We start from the raw sequence: 26,885 nt of genomic DNA, 5'->3' as shown, positions 1-26,885 counted from the left end.
GAAGCCTGCGGCGAAGGACGAGCGGGACCCGAGGCTGCCCCGATGAGGCTGTGGGGCTGGCTGCTGGCGGGTGAGTCCTGCGGGGGGGCACCGGGAGCCAAGGGGCCTTGAGTGATGCCCTGCCTGGCCCCGCCCCGCCCCAGATGTGCAGCCTGGCCCCGCCCCGCCCCAGATGTGCAGCCTGGCCCCGCCCCAGATGCGCTGTCCCCGGGGGGGGGGGGGGGGGAAGCTGTAGCTTGGCCAGAGGGTGGGGGGTTCCTGGAACATCTGGGGCAGGGCAGCTCCTCCCATGGCCCCTGCCCCTCAGTTGCCCTTCCCCCCATCCCCCCAGGTCCTGTGGGCCCCCGGTCCCGGCGGCCCCTGTGCCGATGACACATGCCCTCCCCCCTGTGCCCCCGCATGGGGCACCGCCCAGTCAGGGGGCAGTGGGGGCTGCGGTGGGGCTACCAGCTGGGGGTCGCGCTGGCTCATTCCCCGCTGGCACCCCTGGGGCTCATGCTTCATCTTTGGCCCGTCCCCCCGGGGCCCGGCCCCATCCCCTGCAGGGAGCTGTGGGGCGGGGAGGAGCTGCAGGCCTTTGGGGTGGGCCCTGAGCCGGGACTCCTGGGTCCAGTCCCAGCTGTGCCCTCTGCCTTGCCCCTCTGCCTGCTGAGCCTGGCATTGGCCACCACTCCCTTGTTACTCTGTGCCCAGTGCCAGCTGCCAGCCCCCGCTCCCCCCCAGTTTGGCCCCAGAGTTCGACAGAGCACCAGATCCCTGCCGGGCTGGCTCTGTGCTGCCCCCTTGCCATGAGCTGGGGGGAGGGGTGCATGCTGTGCCCATACTGGGGGGCGGCGGGGAGGCCACACCCCAGGGCAGCCGGTTCTCATCTGTCTTTGAAGCTCAGGGGCAGGGGATGGGGCGGGGGAGGGGGCTGGCCGGAGCTGGCTGGGTGCCCAGAACGCAGCCTGCCCTGGGGGTGGGGGGGCAGGGTGAGCAGCCCCGCAGCCGGAGGGCAGGGAGTGTCCTGGGGCACAGAGGGCCAAGATGCCCTGCAGCCCTCCCCATGAGCAGCAGCGTCACAGGTCGGGGAGGCGGGAGCCCGGACTCCTGGGTTCCTGGCCCGGCAACCTCCTGTCCTGGTCTCTCTTCCTGGCTGGGCAGCCGGCGCCCTGCTTGGGGCAGGGCGGTCGGGACCCTGGGACCCCTGGACGCAGACTCAGGGCCTTGCTGTAGGCAGCAGCCCCCACCCCCAAAGACACCCCTCCCCTGGCTGCCTGCCCGGCTGGGCGAGGGCCCGGCTATTTCTAGCTGGCAGCTGTTTCCGCCCCGGCCAGTGGAAGGGGCTCGGCCTGTTCCATTCCTGGCCCTGCCTGAGGGGCAGGCGCAGGTGGCCAAGGGGGGCTCAGAGCAGGCTGGAGCCAGACCCTCGGCACAGCCCCCACCCCCGTCTGTGTGACTGCCTGCCCCTGGCTCTGGCCCTGCTCTGCGCCAGGGAGCCCCAGTTCCTGGGTGATGGCAGAACAAAGGGAAGCAGCGCGGTCCCGGTGCCCATCAGTGCCTGTACCCCCGCAGTGCCAGGGCAGCCCCATGCATACTCCCCACCAGGGCAGCCCCTGTCCCCATGCTGGGGCACCGCCCTCCCCCCCATCCCCAAGCAAAGGCAGCTGGGACTTCCTGGGCTCCCCAGGAAGGCGAAGCAGCATGGACCCACTGTCATCCATGGCTGGCAGGGAGTTGCCCCACTGCCCCAGGACAGGGCACGGACCCCCAGCTCCCTCGCCCGGGGTGGGGTGCAGACCCCGCACTTCCCTGCTGGGGCAACCCAGAGCTGCTCCCCTCTCAGCTCTGACCTCTCTCCACAGTGCTGGGGGGGGGCCTGTGCCAGAACCCCGAGCCCCCGCATGGCTGCTCCATGGGCAGCTGCCACCCAGTCACCGGGGACCTGCTTGTGGGCCGAGCGGAGCGGCTGAAAGCCTCCTCCACATGCGGGCTGCAGGGACCCCAGCCCTACTGCATCGTCAGCCACCTGCAGGTGGGGCGGGGGTGCTGTGGGGTGGGGAGCGCTGGGGGGCGCCTTGGGTGGGAGGCACTGCAGGGCGGGGGATGCTGGGGCAGGGGGCGCTGCAGGGCAGGGGCACTGGGGCAGGCAGTGGGGCGGGGGAGGCGGCAGGTGCCAGGCGGCGGGGGGCGCTGGGGCGGGGGGCCTGGGGCAGGCAGTGGGGCGGGGGAGGCGGCGGGTGCCAGGTGGCGGGGGGCGCTGGGGCGGGGGGCCTGGGGCAGGCAGTGGGGCGGGGGAGGCGGCGGGTGCCAGGCGGCGGGGGGCGCTGGGGCAGGCAGTGGGGCGGGGGAGGTGGCGGGGGGCACTGTGGGGCGGGAGGTGCTGGGGCAGGCAGTGGGGCAGGCAGTGGGGCAGGTGCCAGGCGGTGGGGGGCACGCTAAGCGGCTCTGTTGCAGGAGGAGAAGAAGTGCTTTGTGTGCGACTCGCGCCGGCCCTACTCCCCCCTGGCCAACCCCGTCAGCCACCGCATCGAGAACGCCGTCCCCTCCTTCCTCCCCCACCGCAGGAAGGCCTGGTGGCAGTCGGAGAACGGTGAGCCCCGCCCTGCCCCCAGCCCCCCCGGCTCAGTCCCCCTGCCCCCAGCCCCCCCCCGGCTCAGCCGCCCAGCCCCATCCCCCATCCCCATCCCCCAGGTCCCCCTGGCTCAGCCCCCCTGCCCCCCAGCCCCATCCCCCAGCTCCCCCCCAGGCTCAGCCCCCCAGACCATCCCCCAGACCCCCCCCGGCTCAGCCCCCTGCCCCCCAGCCCTGTCCCCCAGGCCACCCCACCCCGACTCAGCCCCGCCCCTGGCTCAGTGCCCCACCCCCTGCTTGGCTCAGCCCCTCTGCCCCTCAGCCCTGCCCCCAGGCCTTGCCCCGTCACCCGACGTGGCCCCCAGCTCCCTTGCAGAGAGCCCCATTGCCTAGACTGCCTGGCCCGTGTATGTGGGGCTGGGCTCTGCCCGCTCCCTCAGGAGCCCTGACCTGCTCTGCCCCCCTGGGCCAAGCCATCCCCATCCAGCCCCTGGCATAGGTGGCTGCCTCGGGGGGCTGGGCCATGGGGTCCCCCCACCGCAGAGACGGGCCAGGCTCTGACTCCGTAAGGCCCGTGTTCCCCTAGCCAGGAGAGGGGCTGGCTGCCAGCGTGGGGCCCATGGGGCCGGCTGCGGCGGCCGTGTGGGTCTCGGGGTCCCTGGGGCCCTGTCCTTCCCTTCCCTCCCACGCAGGGAAGCGCTGACTCACCGGCCGGACCCACGCTGGCCTGGCTCTTTGCCGCCGGGCCCCCTGCCAGGCGGAGGTGGCCAAGTCCTTGGCAGAGACCGGGATCCGAGGGGGCCTTGCCCCGGCCCCACAGCAGCACCAGTGCCCGGGACAGATGCCCCCGAGGACGCCCCAGGGCCCGACCCCACAGAGCTCACAGCCCCATCTCCGCAGGAGTGGAGCACGTCACCATCCGCCTGGACCTGGAGGCCGAGTTCCACTTCACCCACCTCATCATGACCTTCAAGGTAGGTCCCTGCCTGGGGCGGGCCTGGGGCGTCCTGCGGGGCCAGGCCACCCTCCTGCAGGCATGGGGCCCCTCACCCAGACCCGTCCTCCCCGGGACATGGGGGACACGCCATCCTCCTGGGAGCCCCCAGCCCTGTCCCTTCGCTGCCCCCCGCCTGTCCCCACGCCCCACCCCGCCCGCGCCATGCTGGGGGCTCACTGCCCTTCCCCGACACCCTGGGGGCTCACCCCCCTCCCCCTCCCCCGACACCCCGCCTGCGCCATGCTGGGGGCTCACTGCCCTCCCCCGACACCCTGGGGGCTCACCCCCCTCCCCTGACACCCCGCCCGCGCCATGCTGGGGGCACACACCCTCCCCCGACACCTTGGGAGCTCACCCCCCTCCCCTGACACCCCACCCGCACCATGCTGGGGGCACACACCCCTCTCCCGACACCCTGTGGGCTCACCCCCTCCCCGACGCCCCGCCCGTGCCATGCTGGGGGCTGGGGGCTCCCAGCTCCCCCACGTCTCTCCCCCCAGACCTTCCGCCCGGCGGCCATGCTGGTCGAGCGCTCGGCGGATTTCGGCCGCACCTGGCAGGTTTATCGCTACTTCGCCTATGACTGCACCTCGGCCTTCCCCAGCGCTGCCCCCGCGCCCCTGCGCAGGGTGGACGATGTCATCTGCGAGTCCCGCTACTCGGACATTGAGCCGTCCAGCGAGGGGGAGGTGAGTGGGGGGCCTTGGACGTGGCCCCGCCTGGCCGTGGCCCGTGTCCGGGGCTTGGGCGAATGCTGCACTGACCGCAAGCCTTTGAGATCCTGCACGGGGCGCGGACGTTTCCCCGAGAGCGATTGGGCAGAGGCACCGGGGGTCAGTCCTGCTGAGCTCTCGCATGGGAACGAGAAGAGGAGGGGCGGGAAATCAGTGAGCCCCCATCAGGGGTGGGAAATGGAGCTGGACTGTTCCCCCAGCTCTCCTCTGGGGTCCTCCAAGAGAGATGCTGGGGGAAAACCTGGCTCCTGGTGTCAGCTTCATCCCCTCCATGTCCTGGGGATGAAGGACATGGAGGGGATGAAGCTGACACCAGGCTCCTGGTGTCAGCTTCGCCGTAACGTCACTGGGCCTTCGCCGTTCCGGTCCCGATCCCGAGGGCCGACCCGATCCCAATCCCAGTCCCGAGGGCCGTCCTGACCAGACAAAGGAGGAAGCCAGAGGACGTCACCTCCACCGGCTCCAGCTCGATCCCAAACAGCAAGGGGAAAGGAAACCTGGCCCCACCCGCCCACCCTATGTGTTTTTCTTCACCCACCTTCTGTCTAACCAGAGGCTGGCAGCAGCTAAGAGACGCTCAAACGTGGGAACTTTTCCTTCCAAAGCCTCCCAGCTAATGGGCGAGGGGCCATGCTGGGCTGGGCCTGCTCCCCCGGGATGCGTCTGGTCCGGGGCCCGAGCCAAGCCAGGGGCTGGGCCAGCCCATTCCTGGTGTGCTGCTGGCCAACGCCAGACAGCGCCCTCGGGCCCCGTGGGGCCAGTGAAATGAGCACGACAGGCCTGCACCCCACCCCCGCCAGGGGCCCCTGGACTGTCCCGCAGCCGGCACTGGGACTGAGGGGCCTTTCTCCGTGTTTCAGGTCATCTACCGAGTCCTGGACCCAGCCATCCCCATCCGAGACCCCTACAGCCCGGCCATCCAGGGTGAGTCCAGCTCACGTCACGGGTCTGCCCCAGCGGGATGACGCAGGGAGATCCCGGCCCAGATCTCAGAGCAGCACAGGCATGGCCTGGGGGGGGGCGGAGGGGTTCCTGGGAGGTTCCCGGGGAGGTACAAGGGGTCCTGGGGTGGGGTGGGGGGATCCTGGGAGTGCGGGAGGTCCTGGGAAGGGACAGGAAAGTTCCTGGGGGGTCCTGGGGAATCAGGGTGGGGGGCTTCTGGGGCAGCGCGGCGGGTCCTGGGGAGGGGCAGGCAGATCCAGCCCCTGGGCCTGTGCTGCTCTGTTCTGTTCGGGGCTGGGTTATTCCGGCTGCTGCTGCTTTGCGCCCTGGTCTCCCGGGGTCCCTCCCCACACCCGGGCTCCCCTGGCCGCCCCCTAGGAGATGGGCTGGGTCCCCCCCACCTGGCATTGTGCTGGAGCGTTGCAGTGGGTGATGTCTGCCCCCAGATCTGCTGCGCGTCACCAACCTGCGGGTGAACCTGACCCGGCTGCACACGCTGGGCGACAACCTGCTGGACTCGCGGCGGGAGATCCAGGAGAAGTATTACTACGCCCTCTACGAGCTGGTGCTACGCGGGAGCTGCTTCTGCTACGGCCACGCCTCCGAGTGCGCGCCCGCCCCCGGCGCCCAGGCCAACGTGGAGGGCATGGTAGGGGCTGTGCTGCCCATCCCCGCGACCTTCCCCCACGCTGGGAACACCCCGATCCGAGCACCTTGCTGACGGGCGTGGGCTGGCTTGGCCCGTGGTGGCTGTGGGTCTCGGCCCCCTTCACAGCTGGCAGGGCGTGGCCCGGTGCGGCGTGGCCCCCTGTGTGCAGAGCGGAGTGTGAGAACTGAACGGGCCTGGAGGCCATGCTCCCCTGGGAGTGTGGCTGGGGCAGCAGGGACAGCGCTGCGTGCTCTGGGCCCGGGCCGGGCGGAGCTTGGGGCTAGCAGGGCCATGGCACGGCTCTCACGCCCCGCCCCCTCGGCAGGTGCATGGCAGGTGTGCCTGCAAACACAACACGCAGGGCCTGAACTGCGAGAAGTGCGACAGCTTCTACAACGACCTACCCTGGCGCCCGGCCGAGGGGCGCAGCACCAACGCCTGCAGGAGTGAGTGCTGGGTGGGGCGGGGGGACAGGTGGCACAGTTGGGGGCTGGGCTGGGGGCTGGGTGGCGTGGTTGGGGGCTGGGCCGGGGGCTGGACAGTGTGGCTGGGGGCCGGGCGGCATGGTTGGGGCCCGGGCTGGGGGGGCCGGGCTGGGGGCTGGACAGTGTGGCTGGGGGCAGGGTGGCAGGGCTGGGGGCTGGGCCAGGGGCCAGGCAGCGTGGCCGGGGGATCAGCGGCGTGGCCGGGGGATGGGAGGCATAGCTGGGCACCAGGTGGCGTAGCTGGGCACCAGGCGGTGTGGCCGGGGGCCGGGTGGTGTGGCCGGGGGATGGGCGGCGTGGCCGGGCACCAGGTGGCGTGGCTGGGGGCCGGGCAGCGTGGCTGGGGTCTGGACGGCGTGGATGGGGGCCGGGCCAGGCACCAGGCGACATGGCTGGGACATGGGCGGTGTGGCTGGGAGATGGGCGGCGTGGCTGGGGGCCGGGGCGGGCACCGGGCGGCGTGGCCGGGGGCCGGGCGGCGTGGCCGGGGGATGGGAGGCGTGGCTGGGCACCAGGCAGCGTGGCTGGGGTCTGGACGGCGTGGCTGGGGGCTGGGCCGGGCACCAGGCGGCGTGGCTGGGGGCAAGGCAGCATGGCGGGGGTCTGGACGGCGTGGCTGGGGGCCGGGCCGGGCACCAGGCGGCGTGGCTGGGCACCAGGCGGCGTGGCTGGGGTCTGGACAGCGTGGCTGGGGGCCAGGCGGCGTGGCTGGGGGCCAGGCGGCGTGGCTGGGGGCTGGGCCGGGCACCAGGCGGCGTGGCTGGGGTCTGGACGGCGTGGCTGGGGGCCGGGCCGGGCACCCGGCGGTGTGGCTGGGGGCCGGGCGGCGTGGCTGGGGGCCGGGCCATGCACCAGGCGGTGTGGCTGGGAGATGGGCGGCGTGGCTGGGGGCCGGGCGGCGTGGTTGGGGGCAGGGTGGCAGGGCTGGGGGCCGGGCTGGGCACCAGGCGGCGTGGCCGGGGGATGGGCGGCGTAGCTGGGCACCAGGCGGCGTGGCTGGGGGCCGGGCCGGGGACCAGGCGGTGTGGCTGGGAGATGGGCGGCGTCGCTGGGGGCCGGGCGGCGTGGTTGGGGTCTGGACGGCGTGGCTGGGGGCTGGGCCGGGCACCAGGCGGTGTGGCTGGGAGATGGGCGGCGTGGCTGGGATCTGGACAGCGTCGTTGGGGTCTGGACAGCGTGGTTGAGGGCCAGGCTGGGGGCCAGGCGGCGTGGCTGGGGGCCAGGCGGCGTGGCTGGGGTCTGGACGGCGTGGCTGGGGGCCGGGCGGCGTGGCTGGGGCTGGGTTACCGGACGGCACCGGTGTCTCGTAGGGTGTAACTGTAACCAGCACTCGCGCCGGTGCCACTTCGACATGGCCGTGTACCTGGCCACGGGCAACACCAGCGGGGGCGTCTGTGACGACTGTCAGCACAACACCATGGGCCGCAGCTGCCAGTTCTGCAAACCCTTCTACTACAGGGACCCCAGCCGGGACCTGCGGGACCCCGGGGCCTGCCGAGGTGAGGGGCCCGGGGCCGTGGGTGGAGAACTGAGCCCTGTCTCGGGTGGGGGGGGCAGGGAGGCCTTTCCCGTGGGGGAGGGCACGGCCTGGGGTGCTGAGCCCCTGTCTGACTCTGTCCGTTTGGGGCTCCGCAGCCTGTGACTGTGACCCAGCCGGCGCCCTGGACGGCGGGATCTGCGATGCCCACGACGACCCGGCGCTGGGGCTCCTGGCCGGGCAGTGCCGCTGCAAGGAGCACACGCGGGGCCCACGCTGCGACCAGTGCCAGCCGGGGTTCTTTGGGCTCAGCGGGGACAACCCCCAGGGCTGCCAGCGTGGGTATCTCCGGCCACATGGCCAGCTGCCATTCCCGCCTCTGCCAACAGGGGGCGCTCGGGGGAGCTGGGTGGGGTGAGGGCTCTGGGGGGAGCTCCCAGCAGGGGGACTGGGGGGGCAGGACATGGGGCTGGCTGGGAGGCAGAGCTCCCAGCAGGGGGCGCTGTGGGGGCAGGGCAGGGTGCTGTCTGGGGGGGCTCCCAGCAGGGGGCACTGGGGGGTGGGGCAGGGCGCTGGCTGGCGGGGCTTCCAGCAGGGGGCGCTGGGGGTGGGCAGGGCAGGGGGCTGGCTGGGGGGGCTCCCAGCAGGGGGCGCTGGGGGGGTGGGGTAGGGCGCTGGCTGTGGGGGTGGGGCAGGTCGCTGGCTGGGGGGGCTCCCAGCAGGGAGGGCTGTGGGGTGGAACTGGCCAGTGCCACCCTCTCACCCGCTCTCCATGTCAGGCTGCCAGTGCCACCCCCAGGGGACAGTGTCAGACGGGACCCAGTGCGACCCCGTCAGTGGCAACTGCTTCTGCAAGCGCTTGGTGACCGGCCGAAGCTGTGACCAGTGCCTGGTGAGTGCCGGCCCTACGGGCAGCGCCGCCCCACGGAATCAGCCCCAGGCTGCTGCCTCAGCTCCTCAGGGTGTGTCACTGGCTGGGGGTGCCTGAGGGCTGCTCCACTGGACCCCCTTCCTGGGGCTTATACACCCTTAACCCACCCCCTAGACACTTGAGTAACACACAGGGGAAACTGAGTCACACCCACAGTATTCCGTCACACCAGGGGGCAGGGGCTAGGCCGACTGGGTGGGGCTGGGCAGGGGTCAGGTGGGTCGGGCCGGGCTGAGTAGGGGTCGGACTGGGCGGGGCCTGGTGGGTGGGGCGGGGCCGGGCAGGGGTTGGGCAGGTCAGGCTGGGCGGGGCCAGGCAGGGGTCAGGCTGGGCAGGGCCTGGTGGGTGGGGCAGGGCCGGGCAGGTCAGGATGGGTGGGGCCTGGTGGGTGGGGTGGGGCCGAGCAGGGGTCAGGCGGGTCAGGTTGGGCGGGGCCTGGCGGGTCGGGCCCAGCTGAGTAGGGGTCAGATGGGTGGGGCGGGGCCGGGCAGGGGTCGGGCGGACCGGTCACTAACGCAGTCTCTGTCCCCAGCCCGAGCACTGGGCTCTCAGCCACGACCTGCTCGGCTGCCGCTCGTGTGACTGCGACGTGGGAGGTGCCCACAACAACCAGTGAGTGGGTGCTGGGCCTGGGGCCCACGGCCTCACCCCGGGCATGAACCCGTGGGGCTGGGGAGCTGCTCACGGGCAGGGCAGGGCCACTCTGCGGGGCGGTGGGGGTCACACGCTTATCTGTGGGCAGCGGGGCCCGGCGCTCCCGCTCTGACGCCGCTCTGCTGCCAGGTGTGCCGCCGAGACGGGGCAGTGCCACTGCCGCAGCCACATGGTGGGCCGGACGTGCAGCCAGGTGGAGCCCGGCTTCTACCTCTCCCGCCTGGACCACTGCACCTACGAGGCGGAAGAGGCCCGGCTGCGCCAGGTGAGGCGGGCGAGCCCCGGCGTTCTGCCGCCAGCGCACAGGTGGGGCTGGGCCTGCCTGGGGAGGGCCCCCTGGGGAAACCTGGGCTGGGGGGGCGAGCCCCCAGCAGCACCCGCAACATCTGGGCCAGGGATCCAGAGCCCTGGGAGCCGTGGGACTGGGACCCCGGCTGCCTCTGAGCCCAGCTCCCAGGCCGGCCTGGGGCCCTGCCCTGCCCCCGGCTGCGCCCACTCAGCACTCAGCAGCCAGCGGGGAGAGCGGGGCCAGGCTGGGCCCCCTGGAGACTGGCGGGAGGAGGGGCCATTCCTGACGGCTCCTTCGCGGCAGGGCGTGGTGGTGGAGCGGGCACAGCCCACGGACCGGCCAGCCACGTGGACGGGGGCAGGGTTTGCCCACGTGCCAGAGGGTGGGGCCGTGGAGTTCCTGATCAGCGACGTGCCCGCCTCCATGGAGTACGATGTGGTGATCCGCTACGAGCCCCAGGTGAGCCCTGGGCCACTGCCTCCCCCCCTTGGGCTCCCGCCCGCGGCCTCGGGCCACTGCTACCCCCCTGGGCTCCCGCCTGCGGCCTCGGGCCACTGCCCCCCCCCCCCCCCGCTTGGGCTCCCGCCTGCGGCCTCGGGCCACTGCCCCCCCCGCTTGGGCTCCCGCCTGCGGCCCCGGGCCACTGCCCCCACCTCGGGCTCCTGCCCTGGGCCACTGCCCCCCCCCCCCCCCCCGTGGGTTCCTGCCTGCAGCCCTGGGCCAGCCCTGGCTCCTCCCTCCGGCCCGAGGCCTGTACCACCTGCCCGCTCTGACTGGCCTCTCCCGGCTCTCAGCTCCCGGAGCCGTGGGAGGAGGTGAAGCTGTGGGTGCTGCGCCCCGGGCCCATCCCCACCGGCAGCCCCTGTGGGAACACCATCCCTGCTGACGACCGGCTGGCCACGGCGCTGCCGCCCAGGGCCAGGTGAGTGGGTGGGCGGGGTGCCCGGGGGAGGAGGGGGTGGGGTTGGGGTTGCCCCTGGGGCTGGGGCCAGGCACAGGGGAGGAATTAGCCTGGGGGGCCCTGGAGTGGGGGGTGCCCCCATCCCGGGGCTATGCTGAGGCCAGCTGAGCCATGGCTCCCATTCCCGCAGGTACATGCTCCTGCCCCAGCCCGTCTGCCTGGAGCGTGGCGTCAGCTACACCCTGCGCCTGGAGCTCACCCGCTACACGTCCCGCCAGGCGGTGCCCGGTGCCAGTGTCCTGCTCGACTCGGTGAGCCCGCGGAGCTGGGGGGGCCAGGCTGGGCCTGGCTGACAGGCCAGGGGGATGGGGCCACGGCGGCTGTGGGTGATGGGGAGGGTGCGGGGCCGCACTGGAGGGAGGGGAAACGGGCCACACCAGGCCCGGCTGTGTGCCGGTAGGACAGGGCCATGCTGGGGGAGGGCCGGGCCAGGCCCGGCTGTGTGCCGGTAGGACAGGGCCGCGCCGGGGGGGGCCGGGCCAGGCCCGGCTGTGTGCCGGTAGGACAGGGCCGCGCCGGGGGGCAGGGGACAGGGCCGTGCCAGGGCCGTGCCAGGCCCGGCTGTGTGCCGGTAGGACAGGGCCGCGCCGGGGGAGGGCCGGGCCAGGCCCGGCTGTGTGCCGGTAGGACAGGGCCGCGCCGGGGGAAGGACAGGGCCGCGCCGGGGGAGGGCCGGGCCAGGCCCGGCTGTGTGCCGGTAGGACAGGGCCGCGCCGGGGGAGGGCCGGGCCAGGCCCGGCTGTGTGCCGGTAGGACAGGGCCGTGCCGGGGGAGGGCCGGGCCAGGCCCGGCTGTGTGCCGGTAGGACAGGGCCGTGCCGGGGGAGGGCCGGGCCAGGCCCGGCTGTGTGCCCCAGCGCTGGCTGACCTCTCTCCCCTCCAGCTGGTGCTGGTGCCGCGCTATTCCTCCATGGAGATGTTCATCGCGGGCGACGCAGGCGCCATGGGGCGCAGGGAGGCCTTCGAGCGGTACCGCTGTGATCAGCACGCTTGGGCCGTGGGCAAGGCGCCCACCAGCGACGTGTGCACCAGCCTGCTCACCAGCATGTCGGCCATCATCCACGGGGGGGCGCTGCGTGAGTGCCCCGTCTGCCATGCGCTCCCCGGGCAGCGCCAGCCAGTCCCAGGATGGGAAAGACCCTTGCCGTCTGCTGGCCTGGTTCTGGGGTGGGGGGTGGGGTTTTCAGGTGGTATATATCGAGGGGGGTCCCCAGTTCCAGACACTATTCTGGAGGGTCCCCGGTTACGGGCAATGTATTCTGGGGGGGTCCCCGGGTCTGGGTGGTTGTCACGGAGTCCCCGGGCAATGCTGGAGCTGCTCCCTACGCAGCCGGGCAGGGCTCTGGTGAAGTCTCCTCTCTCGGAGCAGACTGTCCCCAGGGCAAGAAGCTCACACGGCTTCACCTTCCTGGGTCTGAGCTCGGAGCATCCAGCCTCCCCTGCCCCTCCGTGCGCTTCCCACAGCGAGTCTGCCCAGGCGGGGTCCTGAGGAAGCCAGAGGGTCCTGCCCCCCAACTCCGCAGTCAGACGTGACTCTTGGCCAGCCAGTAACACAGAGGTTTATTCAATGACAGGAACATGGTCTAAAACAGAGCTTGTAGGTACAGTGAACCGGACCCCTCAGCCAGGTCCATTGTGGGGCCCAGCGAGCCAGACACCCCCGTCTGTACTCACTCCACGTCCCCAGCCAGCCCCAGACTGACTCACCCTCCAGCCCCTCGACCTCTGGGCTTTTTTCCTTTCCCAGGCCAGGAGGTCACCTGATTCCTTTGTTCTCCAACACCTTCAGTTGGCACCTTTGCATGGGCGGGGCCCAGGCCATTAGTTGCCAGGATACAGAGTTGCCGGCCATTCTCTGTCCAGACAGTATCACGGGACCTCTAGGGCTCTGCAACAATCACACACCCTGATCCCCCGACCTAGATACTTAGGAAAGGCACAGGGGAAACTGAGGCACCCACACAGTCGTCAGAGAAAACATTATGAACATTCCCACTTCGTCACACTGGTGTATTCTGGGGCGTCCCCGGTTCTGGGCAGTGTATTCTGGGGGGTCCCCGATTCCAGGTGGAGTATTCCAGGGAGGGGGGTGCGCCCGGTGCCTGGGCTGGGATGCCTGTGCAGAAGCTGCCCCCGTCCCTCTGCCCATGGGTCACGTGCTCGTCTGTCTGCCCCCAGCCTGTCTGTGCGACCCCCAGGGCTCGCTGAGCGCTGAGTGCGAGCCCAATGGGGGGCAGTGCCAGTGCAAGGCCAGCGTGACGGGGCGTCGCTGCCACCACTGCTCCCCGGGCACCTTTGGCTTTGGGCCCAGCGGATGCCGAGGTGAGTGACGCCCGCCCCTCCCCAGCCCAGGGCTCCCCACCCTCGCCCTGCCCGCCCCTCCCCCAACGGGGGCGCCTCGCCCTGACTACCCCTCCCCCGACGAGGGCTCCCCGCCCCTCCCCCAACAGGCTTCCCCAGAGGACAGGTCCTAGGCCTTCCCCTCACACCTGTTTGGGGGACTCTGTTCTGGGGTGAGGGTCCCCGGTTCCCAGGAGATGGATTCTGCACTGGGGGCGTCTCTCCCACCTGCCCTGTACCCCTGTGAGTGCCCTGGGGCTCTGGCCGGGCTGGGTGGGCAGTGCCCGGGCAGTGCCCAGCCCCTCTCACGGCCTCTCCCTTGCAGCCTGCCAGTGCAACAGTGACGGGGCCCTGAGCAGCTTCTGCGACAGCTTCAGTGGGCAGTGCCCCTGCCGGCCGGGCGCCTTTGGGCCCCGCTGCGACCGCTGCCAGCCTGGCTCCTGGGGCTTCCCCCACTGCCAGCCCTGCCAGTGCAATGGGCACTCGGAGGAGTGCGACCCACGGACCGGCAGCTGCCTGCACTGCCGCGACCACACGGATGGCGACAGATGCCAGAGGTGACGGGCCGCGGTGCCAGGGGCTCTCCCGGGGCAGGGGCCACAGTGCTGGCCAGGTTCTCCCAGGATGGGGGCCGTGGTGCCAGACGGGTTCTCCTGGGGCAGGGGCTGCGGTGCCAGGGAGAACATCAGTTTCCCCCCCCCCGCCAATGGGTGGCAGTGCCAAGGGGCTGGTGTCAGGAAGTGTGGGGGAGTCAGGGCCCTGCACCCCCACTTCCTGCGATTCACCGGGACTCTCAGCCAGCCGGTAACACAGAAGGTTTATTAGACGACAGGAACACAGTCCAAGACAGAGCTTTTAGGTACAGAGAACAGGACCCCTCAGTCCGGTCCATCTTGGGGGGCAGGGAGCCTAGACCCCAGCCCTGGGTCTCCCTCCATTTCCCAGCCAGCTCCAAACTGAAACCCCCTCCAGCCGTCTCCTCCAGCCACACCACCCGGCTCCTCCTCCAGCCTTTGTCCAGTTTCCCCTGTAGAAGGTGTCACCTGGCCCCAGCCCCCTACCTGGGTTCTCATGTTACGTGCTCAGGTATCGTCCCTCACGGAGTGTCTCCCACCCCCATGCAGCCAGTCCCAGTAAAACTCCCCTGCGACATGGGTCAATCCGCCCCGCGCCCTGCTGCGGCACAGCTGGGCACAGAGTTACACGGACGGTTCATACCCCGGTTGGTGCTGGCCCCGTGGCCCGGGGCTCTGACTTGTGGAGCGGCAGGAAGGGAGGGTGGGGCGAGGCCACGCGGGCCCCCCTCGGGGAAGGGATGCAGTCGGGTGTCCCCAGGGCTGGGGGGCCTGGTGCTCTCGTCTGGGCTGCCCCCGGGCTCTCACTGCCTCCCCCCACAGATGCGCAGCTGGCCACTATGGGAACCCCACACTGGCCTCGGGGGAGCGCTGCCGGCCCTGCCCCTGCCCCGATGGGCCCGGCAGCGCCCGCCACTTCGCCGCCTCCTGCCGCCAGGACAGCCGCTCCCGCCAGGTGATCTGCAACTGCAACCCCGGCTACACAGGTGAGTGCCCCCCGCTGGCCTCGGGCACCCGCCAGCAGCACCGCTCTGGGGCCTGGAGTGCCAGCCTCTCCCTGCCCGGAGCCGGGCCAAGCCGCTCCCCAACACCCGTCTGCCCGGCTCCTCAGCCCTGGGGCCCCCGTCTGCCCGGCTCGTCTGCCCTGGGGCCCTCGTCTGCCCTGGGGCCCCCGTCTGCCCGCTTGTCTGCCCTGGGGCCCCCGTCTGCCCAGGAGCCCCTCCCCAACCCCCGTCTGCCCAGCTCCTCCAGCCTGTGGCCCCTGTCTGCCCGGCTTGTCTGCCCTGGGGCCCCCCATCTGCCCGGCTCCTCCGGCCTGGGACCCCCCATCTGTCCGGCTCGTCTGCCCTGGGGCCCCCGTCTGCCCAGGAGCCCCTCCCCAACCCCCGTCTGCCCGGCTCCTCCGGCCCGGGCCCCCATCTGCCTGGCTCCTTTGCCCTGGGGCAGCACCAGTGGTGGGCGTGGCTGTGCCAGCACCTGGCAGTCTGCCCGGCTGCACTGGGGACCCCCAGGGCCGTGGGGCAGCTCAGCCCCCTGCAGGGAGGTGCCGGGCTGGGGGCGCTAAGGGGCATAGCCCTGCACAGCCTTTGTCCTCCTGGGCCTACAGCTCAATGCTGCTCTCCCTCCCCTCCCCCGCTTCCTGGACGTACCCCTTCCCCCGCTTCCTGGCTGTACCCCCTTCCCTCCCCTCCCCCGCACCATTGTACCCCATCACGGAGTCCCCGGGCGATGCTCTGGAGCTGCTCCCTACGCAGCCGGGCAGGGCTCTGGGGGAGTCTCCTCTCTCGGAGCAGACTGTCCCCAGGGCAAGAAGCTCACACGGCTTCACCTTCCTGGGTCTGACCTTGGAGCATCCAGCATCCCTTGCCCCTCCGTGCGCTTCCCACAGCGAGTCCGCTTGGGCGGGGTCCTGGGGCAGCCAGAGGTCCTGCCCCCCAACTCCGCAGTCAGATGTGACTCTCAGCCAGCCGGGCAAACAGAAGGTTTATTAGCCGACAGGAACCCAGCGTAGGGCAGAGCTTGTTAGCACAGAAATCAGTGACTCTCAGCCAAGTCCATCTTGGGAGGGGGGGGAGCTCAGAGCCAGGGCTCTGCCCTCCCCCTGCGCCCCAAGCCAGCCGAGACTGACTGGCTTCCAGCTGCCTGGCCCTGCCCTGCCCGTTGCTCCTCCTCCTGCCTTTGTCTCGCTTTGGGCCAAGAGTCACCTGGTCGCATCCCCCTCCTGGGTCTCAGGTTCCGAAGGGCATCGGCCATCGCCTAGTGCAGGCGGCTGGAGCCGCTTCACGTGCCCTGAGGGCCTCAGCAAAACTCACACCCCCAGTTCCCACCACCGAGGCATTGGTGCAGCACACAGGGAAACTGAGGCACACCCAGTATTAGCACAGGACAGTGAGACTCACATGCAACATAACAAGGTGAATAAACCCCACTTGGTCACACACCCCTTCTTCCCGCATGGCTGAGCCCCCTTCTCTGCCCTCCCCCCACTTCCTAGCTGGGCCCCCTTTCCTGCACTCCCGGCTCTGTACGGTCCCTGGGAGGAGCCCCCCTCAGTGTGCCAGCCCTTCTCGGGGGTTAAGCCTCTGGGCTCCAGCGCCTCCTGGAATCACACCTCTCAGAGCCGTCAGCAGCCTGGCTCTGCCCTGGGTCCCCTCCGGGAGACCACTCCCTCTGGACCCCCCGGCCCCCCAGAAGCAGTGCCCCCCCCATCTTTAGCCTGCAGTGACTCTCAGCCAGCGTAACACAGGAGGTTTATTGAGCGTCTGGACGCAGCCCAGGCATTCTTGGGGCCTCGGGCCTGGCCAGTCTCAGCCCTGGCCAGCTGGGTCTGTCCCCGTCCCCATGGGCTCCGGCTGCTCCTTGTCCCACATCCAGCCACCCCCTGCTTCCAGACGAGCCCCCATATCCCCTGCCCCACAGCCCCTCCTCCACCCTTTGTCCTCCGCTGGGTTCTCTTCTCTTCTGGCCTTTGTCCCCCCACTGGAACCGGCCCCTTGCTCCTCAGCCCTCCCACTGGCCAGAGCTGGGGGGGGCCTCCCAGGCACCAGTCGCTGGGTCCCCCATCTCCAGGCCATTGTCTGGGGTCGTGGCTGCTAGGCAAGGTCACACCTGGTCCCCTGGAACAACAAACCCTTTCCCGCCGCCTCATTACACACGCAGCACACAGGGAAACTGAGGCATACACCATATTCCTGCAAAACACTAAGAGAACCCCCCACTTTGTCACAATCTGTACCCCCTTCTCTGCCGCCCCCCCACATGGCCGTACCCCCTTTCCTTCCCAAGGAAGCCCCGAGTCCCAGGCCTGAGATGATACTTTCCCACAGGGATCCTGTTTCTACTTAATGAGGGTATTGCTGGCTTCTCCGCCAGCATCTACCAGCTGGTGGCCCTGTGGGGGGCAGGATGGGGTGTTGGCTGGGGGCAGCGCTGCCCAGAGGGCATGATGGGGGGGATGACGCTGCCCAGAGGGGACGCTGGCTGGCCTGGGGGGCGCTGCCCGGGGGGGGGCTGCCAGCCCCTCCAGCCCGCACTGCGGCGTCCCCGGCGCTGACCCCGGCGTTCCCGCAGGTCTGCGCTGCGAGGAGTGTGCCCCTGGTTACTACGGGAACCCCTCGCAGGCCGGCGGGCGCTGCCAGCCCTGCCAGTGCAACGGCAACATTGACCTGCTGGACGCGGCGGCGTGTGAGCGGCGCTCGGGGCGCTGCCTGCGCTGCCTGCACCACACGGAGGGGGGGCACTGCCAGCTCTGCACGGCCGGCTACTACGGCGACGCCACCCGCCACAGCTGCCGGCGTGAGTACAGCCAGGCTCGGGCACTGCGGGCGCTGGGTGGGGGGGACCCGCCCGGCCTCCCCGGCTCTGCCCAGCCAGTCATAGAATCATAGAATCTCAGGGTTGGAAGGGACCTCAGGAGGTATCTAGTCCAACCCCCTGCTCAAAGCAGGACCAATCCCCAGACAGATTTTTGCCCCAGACCTCTAAGTGGCCCCCTCAAAGATTGAACTCACAACCCTGGGTTTAGCAGGCCAATGCTCAAACCACTGAGCTATCCCTCCGCCTGGAGCACGCTCGTCACCCTCGCATCTGAGCGCCCCGGGGACCGGGTGCACAGTTCCCCCCCCCACCTCCAGGGACCGGGTGCAGAGACCCCCCCCCTGCCCACCCGGGGACTGGGCACACAGAGCCCCCCCTGCGCCCCCAGGGACCAGGCGCACAGACCCCCCCTCGCCCCCAGGACTGGGTGCACAGTCCTCCCGATGGGTACTGGATGGGATGCCAGTGCCATGCAACTGGGCCCCATCCCATCCCATGCCCTTAGCCAGGGTCTCAGCTGGGCCCCCCTTTCCTGCTGATGCCCCTGCTGTCTGGGTTCCCAGGCTGCTCCTGTAACGTCCTGGGCACGGAGCGCAGCGAGTGCAGTGCACAGGATGAGTGCCAGTGTGATCGGCGCAGCGGGCAGTGCCAGTGCTTGCCCAGCGTCCAGGGGCAGAGCTGCGACCGCTGCGCCCCCAACTTCTGGAACCTGGCCAGTGGGAAGGGCTGTGAGCCCTGTGCCTGCCACCCCCAGCACTCGCTGGGCCCAGCCTGCAACCAGGTGAGAGCCAGCGGGGGGAAGGGGCGAGGGGTGCTGGGCTGGGGAGAGGGCGGGAGGCAGGGCAGGGCAGGGGAGTGTCATGGCTCCCAGAAGCAGGGCTACGGCCCCAGGTTTTACTCCTGGTGGAATTCTGTGCCATTGCGCATGCACAGAATTTATGTTCCCTGCAGATTTCTTTGCTTCCCCGCAGAAAAATGACTCTGATGGGGAAGCAAAGGGAAGCCACAAGAGCAGTCATGTGACCCTCCCCAGCAGTATGTTTTGGGTGCCCAGGGCAGCCAGCGGAGAGGTAAATCACCGTGGGGCAGGGAGCGGGACTGGGGAAGACCCCGCTGGTGGCTCTTACCTTGCACTGGGCTCAGCTGCTAGTCCCAGCTGGGCTGGGGAGGATGGGACTTCCTCTTCCCTGCATGGCATCCGGGGCTGTGTCAGACCCACCCCCAGATTTCTCCCCTGGCTGCAGGAAGCTCTGCCCACTTCCCTCCCCCCACCCACCCGCTTCCTGCACCCATCGCTCCTCAGCTGCAGGGGGAGGGATCACTGTACCAGGGAGCTGCTCCCCCATCCGCCCAACCCCCCTGCCGAGCCTCACCCCCCTGCACCCGGACCACCCCAATGAGCTACCCGCACCTGGATCCCCACCCCACTGAGCCCCGCCCAGCTAGACACCCCCCCCACTGAGCCCCAACCACCTTCACCGGGACCCCCCTGCAGAGTTCCATCACCATTGCACCCAGAACCCCCCAACAACCCCGTGTGCATCCAGATCCCCCCGCACCCGGATCCCCCCCTGAGCCGCCCGCACCCAGACTGTCCCACACAGAACCCTCTCCCCCCACCCCTGGGTCCCCCCATGCTAAGAGCCCGCCTGGCTGCCCACACCGGTGCACTGGCATGGAGGGGCAGGGCCCTGGGGTGTTTCTGGGGCAGGCCGGGTCCTTGGGCGGTGTCAGGGGCGGGTGCAGCCCCACCGCGGAGTCCGTGTCCGGGGGGGGGGGGGGGAGCTGCACATTGATCTCCCACCTCGGTGCAGCCAGGGGCCTGGGCGCCCCAGTGCCGGGCTGCAGCCGCCATGTTGTAGTTACTTGGCGCAGAATGCCCTCCGCACTCAGCAGCTTTGGGACTGGCTCTGGGGGCCCCCTGCAGTGGACCAGACCCCCAGGGGTCTCGCTCTCCCTCCAGGGTCAGCCATGTGGCCTCCCTGCCCCCTTACACTGGCGCTCTGGGCTCCAGCCCCTGCTCTGCCCAGCGAGTGCCCCTGAGCCAGAGCCGGGCAGAGCCCTGCCCACTGCGCAGGGACCGATGCCCCTCGCCCAGCGCCTGCAGCGACTCCCCCAGCGCTGTCCCCTGGCGCGGCACAGGGAGGTGAAGGTTGCAGCATCGGCCATCCTGCTCAGCCAGCGCCCAGCCCCTTGGTACAGGCTCTGTCTGTCTGCCCTCCTTCGGCAGAGCCCCGGGGAGAGCCCCGGCTCCTGCCAGCCCCCAGCTCTTCCCCCCCAGTGCTTTGATCTCAGCGGGGGATTGTTCAGCCCCCCCAGGGGAAGCAGGGAGCTCAGGTCCCTCTGGGGCGTTGGGTGCTCGGTGCCAGCGTCCTGGCAAGTGGAGTCGCCAGTGTCTTCTCAGATGCCCCAGTGACATGGGGAGCAAGGCCCAGACGGCCACGTCGCTTCCCCTACCCTGAGAGCAATCAGCCCTTCCCCACCCACTGGGGAGCCAGGCAGCACCGCGGGGAAACTGAGGCACGGACAGGCCTCATAAAAACATGACCAAATAGTCCCACGTTGTCAGAGGGTTTGGGGCAGGGGGGACGGGGCCTGGAATGGGTGAGGGGCTGGTATGATGAAGAGACCTTGGCACCCGGAGGAGGAGGCGAGGTGGTGGGACCCCTAGCTGAGAAGGTCCATCCCCCCCGCCCCCTGGCTGAGTTGCTGTCACGCACCCGGGCGATGCTCTGGAGCTGCTCCCTACGAAGCCGGGTAGGACTCTGGTGAAGTCTCCTCTCTCGGAGCAGACTGTCCCCAGGGCAAGAAGCTCACACGGCTTCACCTTCCTGGGTCTGAGCTCGGAGCATCCAGCCTCCCCTGCCCCACCGTGCGCTTCCCACAGCGAGTCCAGTTGGGTGGGGTCTTGGGGCAACCAGAGGGTCCTGCACCCCCAACTCCGCAGTCAGACGTGACTCTCAGCCAGCCAGTAACACAGAGGTTTATTCGATGACAGGAACATGGTCTAAAACAGAGCTTGTAGGTACAGCAAACCGGACCCCTCAGCCAGGTCCATTCTGGGGCCCAGCGAGCCAGACACCCACGTCTGTACTCACTCCACGTCCCCAGCCAGCCCCAAACTGACTCACCCTCCAGCCCCTCGATCTCTGGGCTTTGTTCCTTTCCTGGGCCAGGAGGTCACCTGATTCCTTTGTTCTCCAACACCTTTAGCTATCACCTTGCAGGGGGGAAGGGCCCCGGCCATTAGTTGCCAGGAGACAGAGTGTCGGCCCTTTGCTCTGCAACAATCTCACCCCCTAGAGACTTCAGAAATGCATAGGGGAAACTGAGGCACCCACACAGTATTCAGAGGAAACATTAAGAACAGTCCCACTTCATCACAGTTGCCCCTGCCCCTCCACCTACAGGCCTGCCCCCAGGGTGGCACCGACGTGTACTCGCATGCACTGACCATAGCCAGTGTCTGTCTTCAGTTCACAGGGCAGTGCCCGTGCCAGCCGGGCTTCGGGGGCCGCACCTGCGCCGACTGCCAGGAGAACCACTGGGGCGAGCCCAGCCTACAGTGCCGAGGTGAGTGTGGGGGCGGGGGGCTCCCTGCCGGCCAAGTGCACAAGGCACTGGGGAGAGGTGGGCGAGGGTGCCAGGCTGACGTGTCTCTGCTTTCCATAGCCTGTGACTGCGACGCCCGCGGGGTCAAGAGCTCCCAGTGCCACCGCGCCACCGGGCACTGCTCCTGCCGCCAGGGGGTGTCGGGCGTCCGCTGCGACCAGTGCGCCCGCGGCTTCTCTGGCGCCTTCCCCGACTGCCAGCCCTGCCCCCAGTGCTTCGGGGACTGGGACCGTGTGGTGCAGGACCTGGCTGCCCGCATCCGGGGCCTGGCACTGCGTGCCAAACACATCCAGCAGACGGGCGTCGCAGGCGCCTTCGAGAGGAACTTCCGCCAGCTGGAGGAGAAGCTGGGCACGGCCCGGGCCATCGTGGACGCCCGCAACGCCACCGCGGCAGCTGTGACCCAGCTGCTGCGCACCATGGAGGAGCTGCGGTGAGCGGGGGTGCAGGGACGCCGGGGCCACGGGCTGAGCCCCAGGCCAGGCAGAGATCGGCGTCCCGCAGGCGGGGTGGGGAGGACAGGAGCGAGGCTGGCGCTGCGCCCAGGGCCTCACCCTGCCCTGCCCACAGGCAGCACATCGGCGAAGCCACGGAGACGCTGACCCAGCTGGAGGGCGAGCTCACCACGGCACAGGACGAGAACTACAATGCCAAGCGCGCCCTGGGCACCCTGGACCGCGGTGCCCGTGGCCTCAACCTCACCCTGCACGACCTGGCACGCCAGCTCCACCTGCTCAAGAACTCCAACTTCCTGGGTGAGCCGGGCCTGGCAGCGAGCTCTGGGGCTGGCACCGCGGGGGCAAGAGTCTCCCTGCGGGCGGCACCGAGGAGCCCCAGGCCTTTGGGGGGGGTGACGCCGGGGGCCCCAGAGGTGAGGGCTTTGAGGAGGCAGGAGTCACACTGGGGGACTCTGGGGGGTCTGGCACCAGGGGGCCCTGGGGGCAGAGGCTCTGGGGGGGCTGGCGCTGGAGGGTTCGGGGGGGGACTGGAGCAGGGGGCCCCCGGGACGGAGGCTGTGGGGGGCTGGCGCCGAGGGAGCTGGAGGCTCCCTGCCCCGGGTAGGTGTCTCACGCTGCCCATCTGCTCCTCCCCAGGTGCCTACGACAGCATCCGCCAGTCCCACGCCCAGTCATGGGCGGCTGAGCATGATGCCAATGCCTCCAGCCTGGCGGTGCCCAGCGCTGTGAGTGACTCAGCTGCCACCCGGCGCCGCTCGGAGCAGCTGATGGCACGGAGGAGAGACGACTTCAACCGCCAGAGTGCGGCCAATCGGCGGGCACTGAGCGAGCTGGCCACCAGGGCCCAGACACTGCAGCTGCGGGAGATCAACGAGAAGGTGGGGGTGGGCGGGGGCTGAGGGATGGGGGGATAGTGGGGTGGCCGGGGGATGGGGGCTGAGGGGGAAGTGGGGCAGGGCAGGCGGGGGATGGGGGATGGGGGCTGAGGGGGGCGGGGGATAGGCAATGTGGGCCGGGCAGGGGATGGGGGAAGTGGGGTGGGCGGGGGATGGGGGATGGGGGCTGAGGGGGGCGGGGGACAGGCAATGTGGGCCGGGCAGGGGATGGGGGCTGAGGGGGAAGTGGGCCGGGCGGGGGATGGGGGACGCGGGGCAGCAGGGGCAGGGGGCAGCAAGCCCATGGCACAGCAGCTCCAAGCAGCTACCCCCAGCTCCTGGGGTGGCCGGCCCACAGTGCCCTGCTGCCCGCAGGTGTGTGGTGCCCCCGGGGATGCCCCCTGCACCAGCAGCCCCTGCGGGGGGGCCAGCTGCCGGGACGAGGATGGCAGGCGCCACTGCGGGGGCCTCAACTGCCAGGGGGCAGTGGCCACGGCCAGCAGCGCGCGGGAGCGGGCCCGGCACACCCAGGCCGAGCTGCACCAGGCCATGGGTGAGGTGGAGGAGCTTTTCCACAAGGTACGCGGTGTGGGCGGGGATGGGAGCGGGCAGCAGGGGAGACCTGGCACAGAGAGGGACCCAAGGGGCAGGGCGTGGGCTGCAGCTCCCGTCTGTGGGCAGGGGCTGTGGGTGGCACGTGGCTCCCCCGTCCGTGGGCAGTGCCCGTGGGCAGCGTGTGGCTCCCCCGTCCGTGGGTAGTGTGGGATCATGGCTCCCCCGTCCATGGGCAGTGCCCGTGAGAGGCGCGTGGCTCCCCCGTCAGTGGGCAGTGTGGGGGCGTGGCTCCCCCATCTGTGGGCAGTGCCCATGGGCGGTGCTTGGCTCCCCCATCCCTGGGCAGTGCCTGTGGGCAGCGCATGGGCAGTGTGGGCACGTGGCTCCCCCGTCCCTGGGCACTACCCGTGAGAGGCGCGTGTCTCCCCCATCCCTGGGAAGTGTGGGCGCGTGTCTCCCCCGTCCCTGGGCAGTGCCCATGAGAGGCGCCTGGCTCCCCCGTCAGTGGGCATTGCCCGTGTCTCCCCCATCCCTGGGAAGTGTGGGCGCGTGGCTCCCCTGTCTGTGGGCAGTGCCCGCGAGCGGCACTTGGCTCCCCCGTCCCTGGGCAGTGCCCGTGGGCGGCACATGGTTCCCCCGTCCCTGGGCAGTGCCCGTGAGAGGCGCCTGGCTCCCCCGTCAGTGGGCATTGCCCGTGTCTCCCCCATCCCTGGGAAATGTGGGCGCGTGGCTCCCCTGTCTGTGGGCAGTGCCCGCGGGCGGCACGTGGCTCCCCCGTCCCTGGGCAGTGCCCGTGGGCGGCACGTGGCTCTCACGTCTCTGGGCAGGTGGCCGAGGCCAAGGTGAAGGCTGACTCGGCCCGGCGGAGGGCACAGGCGGCACTGGACAAGGCCAACGAGACCAGGGCGCGTGTGGACCGCTCCAACATGGCTCTGCGCGAACTCATCCACCAGATCAAGAGCTTCCTGAGCCGTGAGTGCCCGGCCCCGCCCACCCGCCCGCCCCTCCCCTGCGCCAGCGTCCTGGGGCTGTGGCGCTGGGTACCACCGGGGCAGGATGGGTGTTGGCGTGGGGTGGGGATGGAGGATGGCAGGGCACTGCGTGGGGAGGGGAAGGAATGGGGGGGCAGGCACTGTCTGGGGAACAGGCCAGTACTCGTAGGCGGTGTCTGGGCTGGGGGCAGTGTGGGGGCGGTGTCAGCGAGGGCACTGTTTGAGGGATGGGGTGGGCACTGTGGGGGCGGGGCGGGCACCGCGGGGGTGGGGAAGGGGCGGCAGTGCTGACCCGCTCCCTGCCCTGCAGAGGAGGGGGCCGACCCTGACAGCATTGAGGTGGTGGCTGGGCGGGTGCTGGCGCTCTCCATCCCGGCCTCGCCCGACCAGATCCGCCACCTGGCCGAGGATATCAAGGAGCGGGTCAGCAGCCTGGCCAACGTGGATGCCATCCTGGAGCAGACGGCAGGCGATGTGCGCCGGGCGGAGCAGCTGCTGCAGGACGCCCGCAGGGCCAGGTGAGACCACGGGGCAGGGTGCCAGGCTACCCACCGGCGACGCCCACTTCCTGCACAGCCCCCCATGCCTGCAGCAACGCTGTGGGGAGCCTGCTGTAACAGGCAGGGGAGGGTGGGCTGGGCTCTGGCCCCAGGGAGGGGCGGCTGGGTGAGCGGTGGGGTGAGCCCAGGGCCCCATGTGTTGCCGTGTGCCCGGGTGCAGGTCGCGGGCCGAGAGCGTGAAGAACGCGGCTGAAGTGGGGAGGCGGGCGCTGGAGGATGCCAGGCGAGCCCAGAGCGCCGCTGAGAGCGCCATCCGCAGTGCCAGCAAGGACATCCGCCACACGGAGGGCACCCTGAGCACGGTGAGCGCAGCGGGGAGCCTCAGCCGGGCACCCCCAGCCCGCCGGGCACCCCCAGCCCCACGGGCACCCCCAGCCCCACGGGCAGCTCTGTCCTCCCCATGGGCTGGGAGGGAGCTGAGCCTGCGCACTTCCCTTCCGTGGGCCGGGCCCCCGGGGTCACGTGGCCTCCCCACCTTTGAGCCCAAGGCGCCGGGCTGCAGCCCCTGCTGCCCCCGGGAGCTCTGCCCAGCCAGGCCCCTGCTCGGCGCGTCCCCCTGTGCCACACAGCCGGTGCCGGGTTCCAGTCCTGGCCAGCCCAGCTTGGCCTCCTTCCTCGGCTCTCCCGCCCTGCGCCCAGCCCCTCTCCCTGCAGAGCCCGCTGCCCCCGGGAGCTCTGCCCAGCCAGGCCCCTGCTCGGCGCGTCCCCCTGTGCCACACGGCCGGTGCCGGGTTCCAGTCCTGGCCAGCCCAGCTTGGCCTCCTTCCTCGGCTCTCCCGCCCTGCGCCCAGCCCCTCTCCCTGCAGACCCCGCTGGGCTCACAGCTGCCGGCCGAGTTCCCCCTTGCTAGGGCTCAGCTGGCCAGGGTGTGGGGCTCCTGGGTTGGTTCCAGCCAGTTACCTACCCCACAGCTCCTGCCCCTGCGGTGTCCAGGGGCATTGGAACCCTTCTGCACCACGGGGCAGCGATGCCCAAACCTGCCCGGTACGCCGTCCCCACCAGTATCACAGACAAGCCCCCTCGGTCCGGGCAATGCCAGGGCTGGGCACAGAGCGCTCATATGATCACAGCCAGCCCGGGCAGCGCTGGGGGGGCCCTGCCAGGGATGGGGGGCTCCCAGCTTGACCTGCTCCCCCCCGGACAGATCCAGCTGCAGGCGGCGAGCACAGAGCGCCAGCTGCAGGGCGCCATGGAGCAGGTGGGGCGGCTGGACAGCCAGCTGGGCGCGCTGAAGATGAAACGAGCCAATAACAGCCTGGTGGCCACACGGGCCAAGGACACGGCCAGCACCGCGCACGCCCGGGCCGGGGAGGTCAAGCAGGTGAGTGGGGGCAAAGGAGAGGAAACCCAGCTGGGGGCCCAGGGACTGGGAGGGGGCTTGGCTCTCTGGTCCAGGCCCTGCGGGCTGCAGGTGGGGGAGAGGCTGTGTAAGGCCTGGGGGGAGCTGCGTTGGCTCTGTTTGGGGTCCATGTACGGCTTGCAGGAGGAGGTGCGCTGGCTCTGTCTGGGGATCTGGGCTGGCCCTCGGGGGGAGCCCCATTGGCCCTCATAAGAACATAAGAATGGCCAGACTGGGTCAGACCAAAGGACCATCTAGCCCAGTGTCCTGTCTGCTGACAGTGGCCAATGCCAAGTGCCCCAGGGGGAGTGGACCTAACAGGTAATGATCAAGTGATCTCTCTCCTGCCGTCCATCTCCACCCTCTGACAGACAGAGGCTAGGGACACCATTCCTTACCCATCCTGGCTAATAGCCATTAACGGACTTAACCTCCATGAATTTAGCCAGTTCTCTTTTAAACACTGTTGTAGTCCTAGCCTTCACAACCTCCTCAGGCAAGGAGTTCCACAGGTTGACTGTGCGCTGTGTGAAGAAGAACTTCCTTTTATTTGTTTTAAACCTGCTGCCCATTAATTTCATTTGGTGGCCCCTAGTTCTTGTATTATGGAACAAGTCAATAACTTTTCCTTATCCACTTTCTCCACATCCCTCATGACTCGGGTGCCCTCTGACTGGCTGTGTCTGGATGCGCACAGCTGGCAGAGGGGCGGCTGGAGGCCGGGTACCAGGCAGCGCAGGAGCTGGTGCAGAGTCAGGCGCGTGGCACGCTGCAGGCCAGGCACCGGGCGGAGCGGCTGCGTGATGAGGCCAAGGCCCTCCTGCGGGATGCTCAGGGCAAGCTGCAACGCCTGACAGGTGAGGAGTGGGGCAGGGGCACTGCGGGAACAGCCCTGGGCACTGCCCACACAAGGCTCCCAGCAGGGGAGGGCTCACCCTGCATTGTGTCTCCCCAGCGCTGGAGGGGTCGTACCAGGAGAACGAGCGGGTGCTGGAGGAGAAGGCAGCCCAGCTAGACGGGCTGGAGGCCAAGGTGAAGGGCATCGTGGGTGCCATCAACCAGCAGATCCAGATCTACAACACCTGCCAGTGA

At 70.2% G+C, this 26,885-nt stretch overlaps 1 protein-coding gene across 1 annotated transcript; it reads left to right on the top strand.

Moving 5' to 3' along the window:
• Window positions 1–42: 42 nt before the first annotated feature.
• Window positions 43–26,885, top strand: LAMB2 (laminin subunit beta 2). Its single transcript, XM_065407126.1, has 33 exons — window positions 43–70; window positions 1,845–2,014; window positions 2,437–2,572; window positions 3,454–3,527; window positions 4,051–4,239; window positions 5,145–5,208; window positions 5,673–5,875; window positions 6,201–6,321; window positions 7,671–7,859; window positions 7,996–8,175; window positions 8,617–8,729; window positions 9,301–9,380; window positions 9,552–9,687; window positions 10,015–10,170; window positions 10,506–10,633; window positions 10,803–10,923; window positions 11,555–11,747; window positions 12,850–12,993; window positions 13,337–13,568; window positions 14,409–14,572; window positions 17,157–17,381; window positions 17,966–18,183; window positions 20,879–20,975; window positions 21,075–21,447; window positions 21,585–21,769; window positions 22,109–22,350; window positions 22,723–22,926; window positions 23,730–23,874; window positions 24,205–24,412; window positions 24,615–24,756; window positions 25,599–25,775; window positions 26,491–26,650; window positions 26,749–26,885. The coding sequence occupies exons 1-33, from the start codon at window positions 43–45 to the stop codon at window positions 26,883–26,885; spliced, it is 5,334 nt and encodes a 1,777-aa protein (XP_065263198.1).

The sequence above is a fragment of the Emys orbicularis genome, chromosome 7, assembly GCF_028017835.1.
Source record: "Emys orbicularis isolate rEmyOrb1 chromosome 7, rEmyOrb1.hap1, whole genome shotgun sequence".
Taxonomy (NCBI): domain Eukaryota; kingdom Metazoa; phylum Chordata; order Testudines; family Emydidae; genus Emys; species Emys orbicularis.
The sequence above is the reverse complement of the archived record's forward strand: the minus strand, read 5'-3'. Positions and strand labels throughout refer to the sequence as shown.